At 43.0% G+C, this 19,531-nt stretch overlaps 1 protein-coding gene across 8 annotated transcripts in view; it reads left to right on the top strand.

Annotated features, from left to right (window-relative positions):
• Window positions 1-623: 623 nt before the first annotated feature.
• ANKRD17 (ankyrin repeat domain 17) overlaps window positions 624-19,531 on the top strand; it is a 174,475-nt gene continuing 155,567 nt past the window's right edge. For 7 of the 8 annotated variants that reach the window (XR_004972115.1, XM_036336032.1, XM_036336022.1 and 4 more), the window contains exon 1: window positions 624-1,190. Coding sequence is in view for 6 of the 8 variants with exons in the window: in XM_036336032.1 (XP_036191925.1) it covers window positions 771-1,190 (420 nt within the window). In the remaining 2 variants the exon portion in view is untranslated. Of the gene's footprint in view, window positions 1,191-13,784; window positions 13,872-19,531 lie in introns of those variants that run through there. The other variant, XM_036336003.1, reaches the window with a different exon arrangement.

The raw sequence follows: 19,531 nt of genomic DNA, 5'->3' as shown, positions 1-19,531 counted from the left end.
CTCAGGAGCCAAAGCGCTAACTTAGGAGTTGGCAGCGAGGAGGGGGGAGGGAAAAGGCAGGAATAAAACGATGTACAACAGAGCAAAACGAGGCCCCACCTCCCGGATCTGGAAGTCCGGGCCTCCCGCTAATCAAGTGCCCGGCGCCCACCCGGCCGGGAGCCGCTCCTCGCAGCCCGGACACGCGCCCAGGCGCCGCCAGCCCGGGGGAGCCGGGCACTGGCCCTTGAAATCTCACTTTCGTCCACGCGCGCGCCACCGTCCGGGCGCCGGCTGATGGCGTCACGGACACTTCCGCCCGCGGCGGCGATCTGGTCTCAAGTGGGGAAGGAAGACAGGACGGCAGAGGGCTGCGAGTGAGGGAAGCAGCGAGCAGAGAGAAGCAATCGGGGCGCTCGCGGGTGCCACGGCAGGGACCGCGGCCCCGCTCGGTCCCCCCTGTGCCCTGTCGGAGGTCTCCCCAGGCGCGCTCCCCGCGCTGCACGGTCGTCTCCCCTCCTCCGAGTGTCCCGACACCCGGGTCTTCCTGTACGTCTCACCGCCCCCCCTTGCTCCCTGACGCTCTCTCCTCCCTCCGCCGGGCTCCCCGCCCTTAGTATCGCGAGACGAGGTGAGAGCTGGCGGAGCGGCGGCGGCGGCAGTAGAGGTGACCGAGGCGGTGGCGGCGGAGGCGGCACCGAGCGCTGTGTTGGCCCCGGTGCAGCCCAAGTCGCGGTAGAGCGGAGCCCCCACGCCCCTCCCCCGTCCGTGCCCTCCCTCTTTCCCTGGGGATGGAGAAGGCGACGGTTCCGGTGGCGGCGGCGGCGGCGGCGGCGGCTGCTGAAGGAGAAGGGAGCCCCCCGGCGGCGGCGGCGGCGGCGGCGGCGGCGGGCCCCCCCGCGGCGGCGGCGGCGGCGGCGGCGGCGGCGGCGGAGGTCGGCGGCGGCAGCGGGGCTCGCTCGGCCTCGTCTCCTCGTGGGATGGTGCGAGTGTGCGACTTGCTCCTCAAGAAGAAGCCGCCGCCGCCGCCGCAGCAGCAGCAGCACCACAAGGCCAAGCGAAACCGGACTTGCCGACCCCCCAGCAGCAGCGAAAGCAGCAGCGACAGCGACAACAGCGGCGGCGGCGGCGGCGGAGGCGGCGGCGGCACCAGCAGCAACAACAGCGAGGAAGAAGAGGACGACGACGACGAGGAAGAGGAGGTTTCTGAGGCAAGGGCCTGCTTTAAAGGGAGGAGGAGGAAGGGACTGGAAAGGGTAGGGGCCGAGGGTGGGAGGGCACTTGGGAGGGGGGGGGGTACCGATTCCTGCGGGTCGCTTTCTCTCCGGGGCCGGCTTCCCCTGCCCAGGTCGCGAGGCGTGGGGCGGTGGGGGAGGGCGGCTGACACGTGGGGGTGGGAGCACCGCCGAGTCCGCGGAGTTAGAGAACAGTGCGCTACCCCGGGAGGGGAGGAACGGGTTAGATTCCCCATTGGCAGCACCCGGCGGGGTGGGGGCGGGAGGAAGACGATGGATCGGCGAGTCTCCTGGGGAACGACTGGAAGTTGGTAAATTTCTCCCAGTTGTGCGGTTCGAGGAGCAGTTTGGGGGGGAGGTAAGGTGGTCATGGATTTAGAGTTGTGTTTGTGTGGGAGAGACACGTGAGCAGCCGTACTTTTCCGTATTGTTCTGCTGCAGGTTTTTCTCATAATCGTGGCTGCCGAAGTAACCTTCACTTCCTCCCTGTTTCAAGGATTTTTGCATGAACTGGTCTTCTAGCCATATACACTTATATGCAATGCAGAGGAGAAGTGCTTTTGATCCTCTCACGGACGTTCACATGACCTCTCCAGGTGCTTCCTTAGTGAGGGAGAATTAGGTTAGGTCATGTCTTCCAGGTGCTATGGGGCAACTCAGGTGCCTGCTTGGAGCCGGGCTGGGTTGTGGTGAGTTGGACGAGGAAGGCCTCTTGGTTTGTCCTAGTGATCTGGTTTCGTAACTGTTTGTAATTTTTCCTGGGTCCACAGACAGGCGGCGTTGCGGGACCTCGTTCTTCACAGGAGGCCGTGGAACCCCCAAAAAAGTTCAGTAAAGCATACCATGCTGACGACAAGCTTAAGGGTTAGCCTTACTAGTTAGCAGGGTTGTTGTTGTTGTTGTTTTGGGGTGCTTTGTCTTTTTTTTTGGTCACTCTTGTGCACTCTCTGAAATGGAAGCTAGGGAATTTTGATATGGGTAAAGAAGTTGTAACTTAAGGCAGCTGTAGGAAACCAGCTTTAAAGGCTGGTTATAAAATTAGTTATGAGAGAACAACTGAATTGTCTAGAAGTACGACTTGCCATTTATTCTCTTTTACAAACATAGAGCTTAACTTGGTGCAAGGCTGTTTTTTTTTTGAAAATTGCATTATTGAATCTTGGATTCTGTTCAAATAGAGAAATACCCTTTAAAGAGTTTGAGACTTGTCTTTTAGGAGAAGACCAGTTTCTCTTTTACCTCAGACAGGATGACATTATATATAAGCAGGGATGTAATAGTTCAAGTATGTGTACCAAAGAGATGGACATTTCCAGCTATTCCACTAACCTGTTGAATTCTGTGGATTGATTTGTATTGATAGATATTGTATTGACCTAGTTGGATGTTTCAGGATAGTTGTTGTTCAGGCTACATTTGAAACATTGAAGAGAGGGATGTGATGGGATCCTGTTTTCAATAAAATCTATTATAGTAGGTAGAACTTTCAGTTGCATGGTTCTTCACAGAGATGAGAAACATTTTAGAGAAATCTAGTCCAACTCTTTTGTTTTATTGATTAAGAAAACAAGGCTTAGAGGAAACTGATTGTGGTGAGTAGTAGCAAAAGTACAAATCAGAGTTTTCTAATAGTTCAGACCAGTACACTTTTTGACAACCTAATTCTTTGTATTCCCTTTCTGACCTCTTTCAAAAAATAGGCAGTGCATTGCATGGTAACACAATCATGTAATTGTGGGTAAAATACCAATGTTAAGATTTTAAATTCTCTAACAAGATATCAAGCTCTGGTTTGGAACTCACTGTCAAGTTGAATGCATTACTTACTGGATTATTATGCTGCAAACTTCACTTATCTAGGTAGTTTAGTCCATTGGATTTTGGTCTGATAAGCAAAACTTTGAGTTATCTCTTAACATCATGTAGAAAAGTCTTAAGTTTGTAGATGTGCTTATTTTGTGAGTTAGATAGGTTTTCCTTTAAAAAAACAACAACCAGGAATGGTATATGTTGAATTTGATCAACTGGGGGAGTGTTTATTTTTAATTTACTTTGTTCTGTATTGTGGGTTTGCCATTTGTTACGACAGCAAGTCAAAAGATAAGTGTAAGAAAGTGCAACCATTAAAAATAATCTATATAGATACATGATGAGGGATAAGCAAACAGAAAGGAGTACACAGTCTGTCTACAACTGCCTTCATCCTTGACCTAAATAAAGAAATAAATAAACCTCATGGTCACTATATGTTATAAATGGATCACTTGTGCAATGTTTTTCACTTCATTACCATTTTATTGACATCGACAGAAGTTTAAATTTCTAGTGCTAGGAAATTTTGTGGCTAATACTTGTATTTAAGTCCGTTTTCTAATTCATTATATTATTAGCTATATAGTGAAAAATGTGGATGACATGATTCTTGAGATTATCGTTCCATTAAAAATCATCACAAGGTTAAAGAGGAATATAAAAAGTTAAGGTTTGGGGGTATTTAATCTGAAAAGGTGGAGGATAGCATAACTACCTGTACATTTGCTATAAAGAAATGCTGGCTGGATATTCTTTCTGCCGAAAGAGGAAAAGTTGGAAGGAAAGGCAATGTAATTGAAACATTGAGTGTTGAAGAAAAAGAATCTAATTCTTATTAAATGTTAAAACAGGTTATTGAAATGGGATTTTCTGTTCAGCATTTCAGAATAGAATAATCATGTTTTAGATAATTGGTGTCACTTTGGATATACCTGGAAACAAAAACATAACACCAAGAGTTCTTCCTCTTCCCTCCCCATTTGACACAAAACCTTAGGTCAAAAATGGAAAAATGTATAATTATCTTGTCTCTCAGTGGGTAACTGACCAATATGGAAAATAGAAATGTCTTTCCTAACAGCTTTTATGTTAAGAAATACATTTCTATTTTCCATATTGCTGTGATGCACTTCTTTTCAAATTAGTAGATTAAGTTAAATTACTAACTCTAATATTACAAAGAGAAACATGTTGAAATTGCAAGTGTTGATAGTCCATTTCAGAAATAACATTGCATTTGCCCAGCTGGTATGCTCAGTAGTTGAGCATCGATCTGTGAACCAGAAGGTCACACACCAATCCCCATCAGGATACCTGCCGGGGTTGCATGCTCCATTCCCAGTAGGAGGTTTGCAGGAGGCAGCCAATCAATGGTTCTCTCTCATCATTGATGTTTCTATTTCTATCTCTCTCTCCCTCTCCCTTCCTCTCTCTGAAATCATTAAAAACATATTTTTAAAACATAACATTGTATTCTACTGAATGCATTTTAAAATGTAATTGAATTGCATCAGTGTTTGCTAAAGCAGAATTCAAACAGGAAAATTTTTCTGTTAAAAGTAGGACTCATGGCACTGCTGGTGTTGCTCAGTGGATGAGTGTTGACCTATGAACCAGGAGGTCATGGTCTGATTCCCAGTCAGGGGTTGCAGGCTTGATCCCCAGGAGGAGGCATGCAGGAGGGCTGATCAATGATTCTCTCATTATTGATGTTTCCATTTCTCTCTCCCTCCCTTCCTCTCTGAAATAAATAAAAAAAAACATTTTTTTAAAAGTAGGACTCATGCACAAATGTAAATGCAGCAGAAGTTGATCAGAATTCCATATATTTTTATAGATAACTTAAGGCTTTAAATTTAAGAAACAAACCTAGTGAAGACATTTTAGACAAGGGAAACCAGTAAATAAATTAGTACTGACTTACTTTTCAAAGTATTTTGGAAAATCTTTATTGACATGAAAGAAGTAGGGTTGAGAGGCTTACTTGTTTCCCATTGTCATCTTAATTGAAGAAGCAGTATTTGTAAACTAGATGTTAAGCTCTTTGAAGCATTAGTTATGTCATAATTATCTTGTCTCCTCTTCTGTTTAAGCACAATACTCGATAAACATTTTCCATGAATTCATTTAGGAAGCCAAGAGAAAGAATAGTGTTCTTTCTTTCTTGGATCCAAGGGCTTCCAAATAGTTGGAGTTTGGATTTCCACAGGTATTAGGGGGAAAGCCAGTTAAACTAATAGACATTGATTATTGAATTTCTGATAAGTACTTTAAGCCACCTAGATATATATACATTTAAAAAACATAATAAAAACTATTACTTATTCAGTGCCTATTGTGTGTCTAGTCTAACATAATGGTTAAGAGCATGCCCTGGAGCTTGTATTCAAATCCTTTATCCATACACCTAGATCTTGGGCAAATTACTTAAACTCTCTCCCCCTAATTTTTATTGTATGTAAGTGGCAATAATAGTAGATCCTGTTTTACTGCATTGCTATGAGATTTAAATGAGTTAATACAGCTTTCATGTATTCTCATTTCATTTTCCACATAACCCTATGAAATAGGTGCCATCATATTTGATTCATTATTTAGGACCTCAAGTCTTTTTTTATTTTATTGATTTTTCACAGAGAGGAAAGGAGGGGGATAGAGAGTTAGAAACATCAATGAGAGAGAACCATCGATCAGTTGCCTCCTACACACCTCCTACTGGGGATGTGCCCACAACCAAGGTACATGCCCTTGGCCGGAATCGAACCTGGGACCTTTCAGTCGGCAGGCCGATGCTCTATCCACTGAGCCAAACCGGTTAGGGCTAGGACCTCAAGTCTTAAGGTATCCAAACTTGGTTGCAGCTATTTATGGTGGACTTCTGTCAGATGTTTTAATTGGACTCTACTCAATTTACTCTAGTCATCGTCAAACCTCATCAACCTCATTGGAGTATTGTAAAAATTTTCATTGTTAAATAATCATCAAATCAGCATAATGTGGCTCCCAGAAATTCACTAGATTATTCATTAGACTGCTTCTACTGGCATCCAGTTGACTAGGAGATTGATTTTTTTTAAGGTCCTTGAGGCAATGTATTTGCACTTATAACAGTATTCTGCATTTTTATAAAAATAACTTAGTGTGTTAGAGAATGTGGATGTAGTGAACTTCCTTATAATTTTTTAACTTGACTGTAGATGAACAAGAATTTTACTTCATAATGGTATATGAAGTAATACCTGCTGGTACCACTTACGTTTTTGTTAGGACCAATAGAGGGCACCATTATCCTTGGTAAACTATGCCTAGGCTGACTAACAACAACTTTCAACTTTCACCTTTTGGAAAAAACAAGTCATTAGGGAACTGAAGGTGATGGGTATATATGAATACCCTTCTATTCCCTGGAACCTTTCCTATCTGATAGAGTTATACATTTATCCACTTGTCATCCAGAAATAAAATACCCTTCCTGACTTATGGTGTTAAATTTCTTAACTTTTTTGGGGTTTTTTATTAACTCTTGTTATACAGTCATGAGGGGAAGTGGAATTGTGGAACAGTATAATTATCATTTATCCTGATTTATAATTTGGGATTTTAATTATTGAAAGCAACATGTTGGATTTTATTTTCACCAAGAATGCTATAAAATTCGAAATTAATACAGGAATAATTATTGAAAGCAAAACTGAGGTTGCTTTCTGTCATCTTACAGAATTCATAAACATTACCTGGTCTGTTAGAGAGTTATTTTAAATTTCTGGATGGAACTATAAATAAAAGAGGATCAGGTAGAAAAAAATGGGATGATCACAATACTTACGGAATATTTTTTGGAGCCAGTATTATTTAGTTTCTTTATAAAACAAGTTTGATATATGATGCAATCTCTCTCCAATTGCGCAGATAGATCATACTGAATTGTGGTTATGGGAATAACAAGATGGTTGGGAATAAATTGAAAAGGTTAAATAGGTTTTTTGAGTCCTGGGTAAAAAAATATTCCTTTTTGGATAAATGGTCTGGAACAAAGCATGCTTTTTCTAGAAAAGTTAAGCATAATATTGAATAAGATTATATAAGATATTGGAGATAATAGAAATCATAATCTTTATTTAAATAATGTGGTGATACAGCTATATAAAACATTATATATATATTAATTATATATATATAATTATATATATAATTATATAAACATTATATATATATATATAATGTTTTACCATGAAATGATCACTAAAACTAGGGAACTTCTAGGGAGAGATAGTTTACAAATGATTGTAGGTTTAGGGATGGAAAACATGAACAAGGAGGACTACAGGTTATACTTAATTATGTTCTTATTAGAGGCCCGGTGCACGAAATTCGTGCATGGGTGGGGTCCCTAGGCCTGGCTGGTGATCAGGACCGATCGGGGGCCAGGCCAAGCAGGGCTGGGTCAGAGAGGAGGCGACAGTCACTGGGCCGGGTGCGGAAGGAACAGACGCTGGATGCCGACGCCGCCATCATCAGTGCCCCGCCACCGCACAGTTCCCTGCCCCCCCCCTTCCCTTGCTGCTGTGGCGCCAGTTCCCCGTCCCAGCCCAGGGGCTGGGGGGAGGGACCACAGGAGGTTGGCCAGCTGGGGGAAGTTGGCTGTGGGAGTGCACTGACCACGAGGGGGCAGTTCCTGTGAATGTCTGCCCCCAGGTGGTCAGTGTGCATCATAGCGACTGGTCATTCCAATTGCTTAGGCATCCTATCTAATAAAAGAGAAACATGGTAATTAGCGTACGACCGCTACCCTTCCCATTGGCTAATCAGGGCGATATGCAAATTAACTGCCATCCAAGATGGCGGCCGGCAGCCAGGCAGATTGAAACTAACATGAGGCTTGCTTGCTTCAGTGATGGAGGAAACCAACGTTCCCCGCCTGCCTTGCCGGCCTATGAGCCTGCAGTTTGAAACATTGTTACAAATATAGAAGCTAAACAAAACCCCAGAAACCTGTTTTCAGCGAGCCGGGATCTCAGAGCTGGAGTTATACATTGTTATACATATCCAGCAGAGGCCTCAGAGCTGGAGCCAGAGCTAAAGCTGGCCCAGAATAAAAAAAAAAAAAAAAAAGGAGCAGTTGGGAGCTTCAGCCCTCAGCTCCTCACCCAGACTGGCCAGGCACCCCAGTGGGGACCCCCACTCTGAAGGGTGTGTGACCAGCTGCAAACAGCCATCATCCCCTCACCCAGGCTGGCCAGGCACCCCAGTGGGGACCCCCACCCTGATCCAGGACACCCTTCAGGGCAAACCAGCCGGCCCCCACCCATGCACCAGGCCTCTATCCTATATAGTAAAAGGGTAATATGCCTCCCAGCACTGGGATCAGCAGAGCCGCGAGGCCTCCCAGCACCGGGATCAGCGGAGCCGAGAGACCTCCCGGCACTGGGATTAGCGTGACGGGGCAGCGCCCGAACCCCCTGATCGCTCTGTGGCTCTGTGTGTGACGGGGGCGGGCCCACAACCTCCCTATCCGCCCTGCTCTGTTCGTGACAGGGGAAGTCGCCCCAACCTCCTGATCAGCCCTGCTCTGTGCCTGATACAGGGGGAGCTCCCCAACCCCCTGATCGCCCTGCAGGCTCTGTGTTACAGGGTGTGGCGCCCCAACCCCCTGATCGGCCCTGCTCTGTGTGTGACAGGGTGTGGTGCCCCAACCCTCCCCCCCGCCCCCACGGGCCCTGCTCTGTGTGTGATGGGGTAGAGCCATAACCTCCCCATCGGCCCTGCCCTGAGTGTACAGTGGCGGAGCCCCAACCCCCTGATCGGCCCTGCTCTGTGCGTGACAGGGGGCAGCGCCCCAACCCCCTGATTGGCTCTGCTCTGTGCGTGACGGGGTGGCGCGGCAACCTCCCCATCAACCCTGCCTTGAGTGTGACGGGGCAGTGCCCCAACCCCCCAATCGGCCCTACCCTGAGCGTGACTGAGGGTGGCATCGCAACCTCCCAATTCGCCCTGCTCTGTGCATGATGGGGCGGCGCCCCAACTCCCCAATGGGCCCTGCTCTGAGCCCGACCAGGGGCTGCATCTAGGGATTGGACCTGCCCTCTGCCACCCGGGAGCAGGCCTAAGCCAGCAGGTCGTTATCTCCTGAGGGGTCCCAGACTGCGAGAGGGCACAGGCCGGGCTGAGGGACCCCCCCTTCCCCCCCCACCCCGAGTGCACAAATTTTTGTGCACCGGGCCTCTAGTTTATATATATAGATTGCTGGATAATTAATGTTGAAATTAACCAGTTACTCAAACTGAACCATATAACATGGAGAAAAATATGAGGTGTATTATTAGATAGTGAATATTTCAGTTTTGAAATTAAGTGAACTCCTCATTTCTCATTTTTTGAGATAATTTGAAAGTATAGACTAGACCTGACACTTTATGAAACTTGTCTATAGCTATGAATCTCTACCAGGGCATATCCCCTTTCTAGGCTGTCATTGGGTCTAATCTAATTCTATCTAATTCTTTTTTTTTTTTTTTTATCCTCTTGCCCCCTCCAAAATAAAAAGAACAGAAAAGAAAGATAAATTAAAAAATAAAAACTTCTAAAATTAATTCTTGGTCTGGGTTTTTCCTCATATATTCTTTTTTTGTTGTTGTTAATACTTTCCTGAGGATATTTTATTTATTTATTTATGCATGTATGTATGTATGTATTTTCAGAGAGAGTGGAAGGGATGGAGGGGAAGAGAGAGAGAGAGAGAGCATTGATGTGAGAGAGACACATCAAATGGTTTCCTCCCCCATAAGGAAATCAAACCTGCAATTCAGGTATATGGTGCGCCCAACTGATGCTCTTTAACTGCTTAGCATACTGGCCAGGGCATGGGTTGTCTTTTAACTAAAGAACCTTTGATTGAATAATGTTCAGATCTTTGGAAAAATTGGTTTAATCAGTTTTGAATTTGGAGTAAATAACAGGGTGTACTATTTTCCTTTTCTTCTTTCCTATCACCCTAAATATGAAACCTGAGAAGAAAAGGAAGTCGTCGTTTGTGTTACATCAGGTCTATTTCCAGTTCAGTCATTGACCCCATTATTATCTCCTTCCTTCTCTAGGCGATGTTTCCCTCTTATTTGTTATTCCAACTTAATAACAAAATAGTCCTGTTGCATAGTCTCAAGATTATATAGCTTTTACTAGTGCGAGATGCAATATAAAATTAATTCTTTTATTTGGCAAATATAAATATTGATTATTTCTTATGTGTGGCTGTTCATAATCTCAGTCATTTCCTTGTCAGTGAATTTGAAAAAGTTAGTTATATTTAAAATTATAGCTGTATGTATTGAGTTAAATGATTTTATACATACTGCAATTAGTGAAACTTTTAAATTTATACACATAAAAATTTAGGACAGTGATGGAATTCTGGTTTTTTTTATGATTTTTAGAAGAGAAGTGCCACTATTAGTATACTTTTTTAAGTACATTTTTTAAAGAAGCATTATTCAGACCCAGAAAAATCACTTTAGATTATGAGGGATTTGAGGAAAATGGGACAGTATTCCTAGCTTTATAAAATTTAAGTCTTGTTGAGATAACACGATAATAATTTAAAACTATGAAGATGATTTTAAACCTGTATAATTACTTAGGAGTCTATGTTAGTTTTCAGTGTAACTTTGTTTTTATAATTGGTCTCATAGGGATTGTTTTGTTTCTGTTTTAGAATACTGGTAGGGTACATTTTATATCTTTTATGAATATCTTTTAGAATGCTCAATAATTTTTGGTATTTTTTTTAAGATGAGGTCTGTATGTTATATATTCGAGTGTTCTTGACAACTAAATTACACCAAAGAATTATCTATTCTAATTTTTACCTGAAGATTTTGTAGTAAGAAAAGAGGTAGCTATATTAGTATACTTAAGGTTGCTGCAGGTAGAGATGTGTTAAAATGTGAGAAATTGAGTTAAAGGACAGTGGTAGGGTAGAATGTTAAATAGGTTTTAAATGAGATTTCTATATACAGTGTTCCTATTAAATATTAATCAAATATTAATTAAACATTATATATATTTGTAGAAACTATACATACATATTTATGGAAATTTGACAAGATAAAAATGATCTAAAGAATACAAAAATCACCTTATAATCCTATTCTCCAGAATTAATCATTGTTTGAAATTCTTTTCTTTCTTTTTTCTTGGTGGTGTATTAATCAAATTATCACACAGAGAAGAACTGTCACTCAGAAATTTTGTCTGCTGCCTTAGCCAGTTTGGCTCGTGATTAGAATGTTGGCCCTTAGACTGAAGGGTCCCGGGTTTGATTCTGGTCAAGGGCAGGTACCTCAGTTGCAGGCTTGATCCCTGGCTCCAGTCAGGTGTGTGTGGGAGGCAACCAATCAGTGTGTCTCACATTGATGTTTCTCTCTAAAAATCAGTGGAAAAAATATCCTTGGGTGAGGATTAACAAAGAAATTTTGTCTGCTAAGAATTTCATTGATGAGCATTCCCAAAATATGTCAGTTGAAGAGATGAACCTTTAGATAATTATTATATATTTATTTAACTATAAAAACTAATGAATGCTTTTAACTTCTTAAAAACAGTCTTCTAATACATAAAGATTTTGTCCCACTCTCAGGGTAAATGCTACTAACAGATAGGTGTATATCAAATGTTCTGCTTTCTTGGTGGAGGAAGAGTGTGTGTGTGTGTGTGTGTGTGTGTGTGTGTGTGTGTGTGTGTATAAGAGAGTACATAAGGATTTGCCTCATTCTCACTTATTATGAATGTTCCGTAGTATGAATGTGCATAATATACTTGACTTTTTTTTTTTTTTTTTGGTTAATCCTACCCAAGGATATTTTTTCCATTGGTTTTCAGAGAGAGTGGGAGGGAGGGAAAGAGGCGGGGAGAGAGACAACAATGTGAGAAAGACACATTGCATATTGATTGGTTGCCTCTGGCTACCACCCCAACTGGAATGGGGGAATCAGACCTGCAACCCAAGTACATGCCCTTGACCTGGAATCAAACCCTCCACCCTTAGGGCGGACTCTCTTAACGATGAGCAGTGCTGGGTAGGGCTTGATCTTTTATGTTGATAGACATGTATGTGTTGTTGTATTTTTCAGTATATTGTTTTGCACATGTAAGCTGAATTTTGAACATCCTTTTACATTATTTTTTAGTATAAAAACATTTCTTTGGGATGGATTCCTGGAAATGGAACTTCTGGACCAGAGTTATGCACATGTTAAATTTGAGGAATACTCCCAAGTTTTACTTTCATCAAAAATGTGTAAGAATGCTGTTGGAAATGGTCAGTCATCTTAGTTTTTTAAATCTTTTAAAGATAGTGTTTTGTTTTGGTTTTAAATTTTCTGATTACTATTGACATTGAGTAAATTTTCATGTTTTTTATTTTCATTTTGCTTTCTTTTGAAAATTTACTGTTTTATCCTTATTCTATTAGTGCCTTTTTCTTAGTGATTTGTTGGTGTTATTTATATTTATGGATATTCTTCACAGTTCTATTTGTTACATATATTCTCTGTCTGTTTTCAGTATTTTCATGATGTAGAAAAATGTTTTTGTATAATAAAATGAATTATTATTTGATGACTTCTGGAGACCTTTACCCCAGTATTTTAAATTTTTTTTATTGATTTCGGAGAGGAAGGAAGAGGGAGAGAGAAATAAAAAGACCAATGAAGAGACAGTATCATTGATTGGCTGCCTCTGGGGATAGAGCCCTCCACCCTGGGCATGTGCCCTGATGGGGAATCGAACCATGACCACTGAGCCATGCCAGCCAGGCTACCCCAATATTTTTAAAGAAAACTTAACTGTTGAACAAAAATAGAGGCAAAGAAGCATCAAACAGACTGTCAAATTACAGGGGGAAGGTAGGGGAGGATTGGGAGGGTAAGAGATCAACCCAAGGACTTGTATGCATGCATATAAGCACAACCAATAGACACAAGACACTGTGGGGGGGGGGGGGTGAGGGCAAGTGCTTGGGGGAGAGGGGAGTAGGAGAGGCGGGGGGAGGTCAATGGGGGAAAAAAGGAGACATATGAACTATTTGTAATACCTTAAACAATAAATAAATAAATTAATTTTAAAAAAGAAAAAAGTATTTTTCAAAGATACATGGATTTCTTTTTTGGATATAATAACTATTGTGTTCACTTCTTATTTACTCTTTTCAGTAGCATTTGACCTTGTAAATTCGTTTTTGCCTCTCAAAAAGTGCTACTCTCTGCTTTTTTAATATCACCCTCTCCTGTTTCTGTGTTGCTGGTTGCTTTTTGTTGGACTTCTTGCTTCCTTCTACTCTTTCACTATATATCCTTTGTGTATTTAGTAACTCCTTGCTGAGTCTTAGGCCTTTTCCATCTTGTATCTGGGCTGACTTCTTAGGTAATTTTATCTAGTCTTGCCTTTATACATGCATTTGCTGGTAACTCAAGTGAATATCTCCAATATAAACCTTACTTTTTGAGTACCAAGCTGAACCACTGGCCACCCAATATTTGTACAGTCCTTCCTTGCAACACAATCCTCGTCCTTTCTCAAGAGAATCAATCCAGAGTCCCATCCAGTTACTCATATAGCTCAAAGTGAGTAATCTTTACATAATGCTTTTCCTTCTAATTCAGTGTGTAGTCTGTAAAATAATAAACAACGTATCTCTCTCTTTTGCCCAATCCATTGTAGAGTGGTGAATAGGAGTAAGATAATGTTAATAAAAGCTTCTTTGGAGAAGGGAAGAATAGAAAGTAGACAGCAGTCATGGTTCATATTAGTAATGAAATCCATCTGGGCAGAATACTTTGCCATGGCAACTGTGTAAGTTACTTGGTTAAACTCTGATTTTGCTTTATGGGGGGGATTGCCCTTTTGATTATTATGTGTGGCCTTGGCTTTGTTCTTAGGTGATTCTTCCTTGTTTGTTATCTTCTCCCCCCCCCCTTTTATTTTTTTTAAATATATTTTTACTAGAGGCCCGTTGCACGAAGAAATTCATGCAATAGGCCTTCCTTCCCCTGGCTGCCGGCACCGGTTTTCCTCCAGCACCCAGAACCCAGGCCTTCGTTCCGGCCGCAGCAGAGAAGCCAAGCCTCGAGGCTTCTCCTCTCCGACCACAGCAGAGAAGGCAAGCCTTGAGGCTTCTCTGCTCCGGCTGCAGTGGAGAAGCCAAGCCTCTTCAGTCTTCAGTCGTCTTTAGTCTTCAGTCGTCTTCAGTCTTCGCTTGGGCAGAGCCTTCAGTCTTTGCTCTGTGCCTGCATATGTTGGGTTAATTTGCATACCCATCCTGATTGGCTGGTGTGTGTAGTGGAGTGACACCAATTTGCATATTGCTCTTTTATTAGTGTAGATTGATTTCAGAGAGGAAGGGAGAGATAGAAACAACAATGATAAGAATCATTGATTGGCTGCTTCTTGCACACCCCCCACTGGGGATTGAGCCCACAACTCAGGCATGTGCCGTTGACTGGACTCAAACCTGGGACCCTTCAGTCTGCAGGCCAATGCACTATCCACTGAGCTAAACCAGCTAGGGCTGTTATCTTCTTTTACCACATCTGAAGTAGTAGGCATTTAAGAATACGATATTCCTAAGAATTGGACAACTTTTGTAGCTTTCTACCATTCAGTATAGATTTAGGGGCTGCAGGGTTAAAGTTCAATCACAGGTTTTCATAACCAGTAATATAGTTTGTTGGTAAACAATTTCAAAAGCTTCATAGATTTCTATTGTCTGTACCATGTGACAATAACTATAGCAATATCTTTTTGTCATAATTTTTGAAAATTTCATTCTCTCTTACTAGCCTCTGTACTAGGACTGTTTCTCTCTCAATCTCTTTCTATTACCTGGCTACCTTGAGAGTATCTGAAATAATAGGCTTGAATAGTTGTATCAATTAGGATGTATTGAAAGAAGCAGAACAAGAAGAAGGAGGTTTATAATAAGACTAGTGGCCCAATGCACGAAATTCGTGCACATTAAAAGGGGATTAATTAGAGGAAATATTTTAATATTGCTATTTGCCCTTTCTCTATAATAGAAGTGTCAGAGATGAAAGAAAATTAGTAAAATGTATATGAAAACCTTCCTCCTGTCAGTCTGGGGTGTGCTGTGGGACCCAGAATCAAGTCCCCGCACATCCATGGTGCCTAAAATCGCGTGAGACCCAGACCCAGCTAGCCCCATCCCCATCGGGTAAGATCCAGACCCGGCCAGCCCACCCTTGTCAAGCCCTGCTGGGTGGGGGACGCAGCCTCAGGGCTCCCATCAAGCCCCACAGGGTTGGGGGGCGCAGCCTCAGGGCCCAGTTAAACATTGCCAGGCGAGGGGTGCAGACTCAGGTCCCCCAGCTCAGTTTTGGGTGGGGGGGGGGGCGCAACCTCAGGTCCTCCGGTGCATGCCAGGTGGGGGGCGCGGCCTGAGGTCACCCGGGCCGGGGTATGGGGCGTGCCCTGAGGTCCTTGTTAAGCCCTGCTGGGCAAGGGGCGTGACCTCAGGTCCCGGGGCGCGACCTCAGGTCCCCTGGCACGGCCTGAGGTTCCTCAGCCCGGCACTGGGGCAGGGGCATGGTCTGAGGTTCCCAGACTGGCGCTGGAGTGGGGGGCGTGGCCTGAGGTCCCCTGTCAAGCCCCACCAGGGCACAGCCTTAGATCCCCTGCCCTGGCCCAGCGCCATGCAGCCTCAGGTCCCTGCTGATTGCTAGTTAAGGCTCATGGGAACTCAGCCTCTGCTGTGGGCGCAGCCATCTTGACCAGTATGGCATGATGGTCAATTTGCATATTCCCTCTTTATTAGGTAAGATAGAGAGTTAGATAGATATGTATTAAGAGATTTATTACAAGGAATTGGCTTACATGGTTCTGAGGACTGACTAAACAAGTCCAAAATTTGTAAAGCAGGAAGGGAAGATCTCAGTCAGGTTGGAACTGATGGTCACATGCTGTTCTCCATAGTCAGTCAGGAAAGGAAGATCCAGGAAGTGAGAGCAGTTGTAGACTCAGCTGCTATTTGGAGTATGATTTGCTAGGAATAACCCATTCGCTTTAAGAGTTGAACTAGGTCAAACTCACTAAAGATGATCACCCTAGGTCAGTGGTTGGCAAACTCATTAGTCAACAGAGCCAAATATCAACAGTACAATGATTGAAATTTCTTTTGAGAGCCAAATTTTTTAAACTTAAACTATATAGGTAGGTACATTGTTATTAACTTAATTAGGGTATTCCTAAGGCTTAGGAAGAGCCACACTCAAGGGGCCAAAGAGCCACATGTGGCTTGTGAGCCGCAGTTTGCCGACCACAGCCCTAGGTTAAAGTCAACTGATTAGAGACTTTAATTACATCTGCAAAATCAACCCCACATTAGCACCTAGATTAGTATTTGATTAACTGAGAGAAGGTATTTACAAAATGGCTGCTATTCTCCTTTCTTCTTGGTTTAGCCCAGTGCTCGGCAAACTGCAGCTCGCGAGCCACATGCGGCTCTTTGGCCCCTTGAGTGTGGCCACGAAGTTTCAGTCGCACTGTACATGCGTGCCCGCACGTGGTATTTTGTGGAAGAGCCACACTCAAGGGGCGCAGTTTGCCGACCACTGGTTTAGCCTAACCAAGCTGACACACAAAAAGCCATCAAGGGTGAAAAAGCAATAGTCAACCTGATTTTTGTGAAGTCTACTTTTTTTTTTTTTTAAAGAATAGTTCATTGATTTTTAGAGAGAGAGGAAAAGAGAGAAACATTGATGTGAGAGTGCATCATTGGTTGGCTGCCTCCTGCACACCCCTGACCAGGGATTGAACCTGCAACCTGGGCATGTGCGCTGACCAGGAATTAAACCCACAACCTTTCAGTACATGGAATGATCCCCACCTACTGAGCTACACAGGCCAGAGCACAAACCTTCTTATTTTTAGTTGAATTGATCTTTCTGGTTGTTCTTTAAATAGCCAGAACATACCAGTATTCTGAGTTTTTCTAACTGCTTTTCTTAGAGGTACATTTTTGTTAGTCATGTGATATGCCGGCTAGGCAAGAGTATTAATGTTTTGCTACTACATAACTGAAGTTATTAGCTTTCCAGCCTGAGTTATGTTTCTTTGCTACCTGTCCTCTAAGCCTTATCAGAGTTCTTAGGAATTTGTTATAGTAGCCCTCCACTTCTGTTCTATTGTTAAAGTATAGGATGGGTTGTTTGAACAGAGAAACTTTAAAACACATGTGGTTCATGCAACATAGATTATGTGATACTCTGGGGCAGTGGTCGGCAAACTGCGGCTTGCGAGCCACATGCGGCTCTTTGGCCCCTTGAGTGTGGCTCTTCCACAAAATATCAACTTCTGCGCATGGGCCACGAAGTTTCAGTCGCGCTGTACAGGTGCGCCCGCACGTGGTATTTTGTGAAGAGCCACACTCAAGGGGCTAAAGAGCCGCATGTGGCTCGCGAGCCGCAGTTTGCCGACCACTGCTCTGGGGTATAGTCCTCAGGTCACATGTAGATCTAAGATTCTACTGTTTTGTTACATCACCCCTTAACTTGTACTGTCCAGTGTGGTAGCCATTAGCCACATATGGCTATTGAGCTCTTGAAATGTGGCTAGTACAACTGAGGGTCTGGATTTTTAATTTTATTTATTTTTAATGAAATAGTCACATGTGGCTAGTGATTGCCATATCGGACAGTGCAGATATAGAATATTGTCATCACAGAAATCTTTTTGGACAGTTCTGCCTCAGGGTGTTATCTTCATCTACAAGGTCTTATGTGGCTCACCAGTATCACATCTATTTTTCAGCCTATTATGGGCCAAATTGTCTTCCCTCAAAATTCATGTTGAAGCCCTAACCCCTGGTATTTCAGAATGTGACTGAATATTGAGATAGAGTGTTTGAAAGGTAATTAAGGTTAAATCAGGTGATGTGGGTGGGCCTTAATCCAATTCGACAGGTGTCTTTATAAGAGGAAATTTGGACATGAGTCGAGGCCATGTGAAGAACATATTGAGAAGGTGGTAATCTGCAAGCCAAAAGGAGAGTCCTCAGAAGAAACCAAGCCTGGTGACATCTTGATCTTGGACCTCTAACCTCAGGAACTATGAGAATAAATTTCTGTTGTTTAAGCCACTTATCCTTAGGTATTTTGTGTGGCAGTCCTCGAAAACTAATAACCAGCCCATGTGAAATAAGAAACAGGTGAGCACAGATAGCTTCCTTTTAAAGGAATTAACCAAGAAATTGAAAAAACCACTTCTTGTTATATTACACTGGCCAGAACTTAGTTATATGTCCATAGCTAAGATTTTGTTTTGCTATGTGACCATTATACCCAGCCAGAGCTTGGGAAGTGTTTTAATGAAAGAAAAGGGGGAGTGTGGATATTGAGGGATAATGTCTTAAACTGATGTAATTCTAGGATTACATTGTGTGGGTTTTTGTTTTGTTTTTTGTTTTTGCTAACAATACAAGAAAAAAAAAATCACTCTGCATTTATGAAACAGTCTTAGTGGCCTGGCTTGGCTCATGTGTCCATTCCTGAACCAGCCACTGTCACTGAGGAAAAAGATGCTTTGCTTAAGGCTATGTGTTACATGCTGTTGAGTTGACTCTGACTCCTGGCAGTCCTGTGAATGAATGAGTGATGGCTTCAGTGTTTCCTGTCTTCAGCAGCTCTGCTCAGCTCCTTGTAGACTTATTCCTGTGGCTTTAAAATAAATCAATCCATCTCATCTCATATTTAGTCTAGGTCATATCTTCCCACCCTGTCTAGGAGAGGTCATTTCCACCTGGGCCTCATGGGATGGTTTCCCAAAGAAAGAATTTTTCTATTACCAAAATGTGAGGTGCAGGAGTGGGAAGGGAAAGGATATTGGACATAAGACCTCCAAAATACACCTTGAAGCTTCCCACTTCTCTCCATCTTGGCTGTTCTTGCCCTAGTCCAGGCTATTACCTTACTTGGATATCATAGTAGCCTCCTAATTTTCCCTAGCTCTCTTCTCTCTCTCTCCATATTTCATTTTTCATGCAGCAACTAGGCTAACCTTTCTGAAATATTACTCGTTATTTGACTTCTCCTGCTCTTAGAATAAAACCCAGAGTCCTTAGTTTGTAAGACATTGTATGGATGATCCTTCTTACTGTTCTATCCTCATTTTATATCCCTTTCAGTTCATTTGCTGTCTTTTAGTCACCTTCTGACCTTTCTGTTCTTAGAACATGCAGACTTTCTCACTTGGGGTCTTTTTACTTTCTTTCTGGGATGTTCTTCCCTTGGCTCTTTGTTTCTACTCTTCTTTTAGGTTTCAAGTTAGAAATACTTTCTTTTCCAGGATTGTTGGAAGAAATGTTTCCCCCCAGTGCCTCTTCTCTTCCTCAGTTCTCCACTTCCATTTTATGCCTGTAACTGGGTAAACTGAACTGGAGTGAGCCAACTTTATTAGTATTATATACTTTGTGGAATCTTCCCTGTTTCTTAGCACTTAGA

The sequence above is a fragment of the Myotis myotis genome, unplaced genomic scaffold, assembly GCF_014108235.1.
Source record: "Myotis myotis isolate mMyoMyo1 unplaced genomic scaffold, mMyoMyo1.p scaffold_m19_p_1, whole genome shotgun sequence".
Classification (NCBI taxonomy): Eukaryota; Metazoa; Chordata; class Mammalia; order Chiroptera; family Vespertilionidae; genus Myotis; species Myotis myotis.
This window is presented reverse-complemented; position numbering and strand designations above follow the sequence as displayed.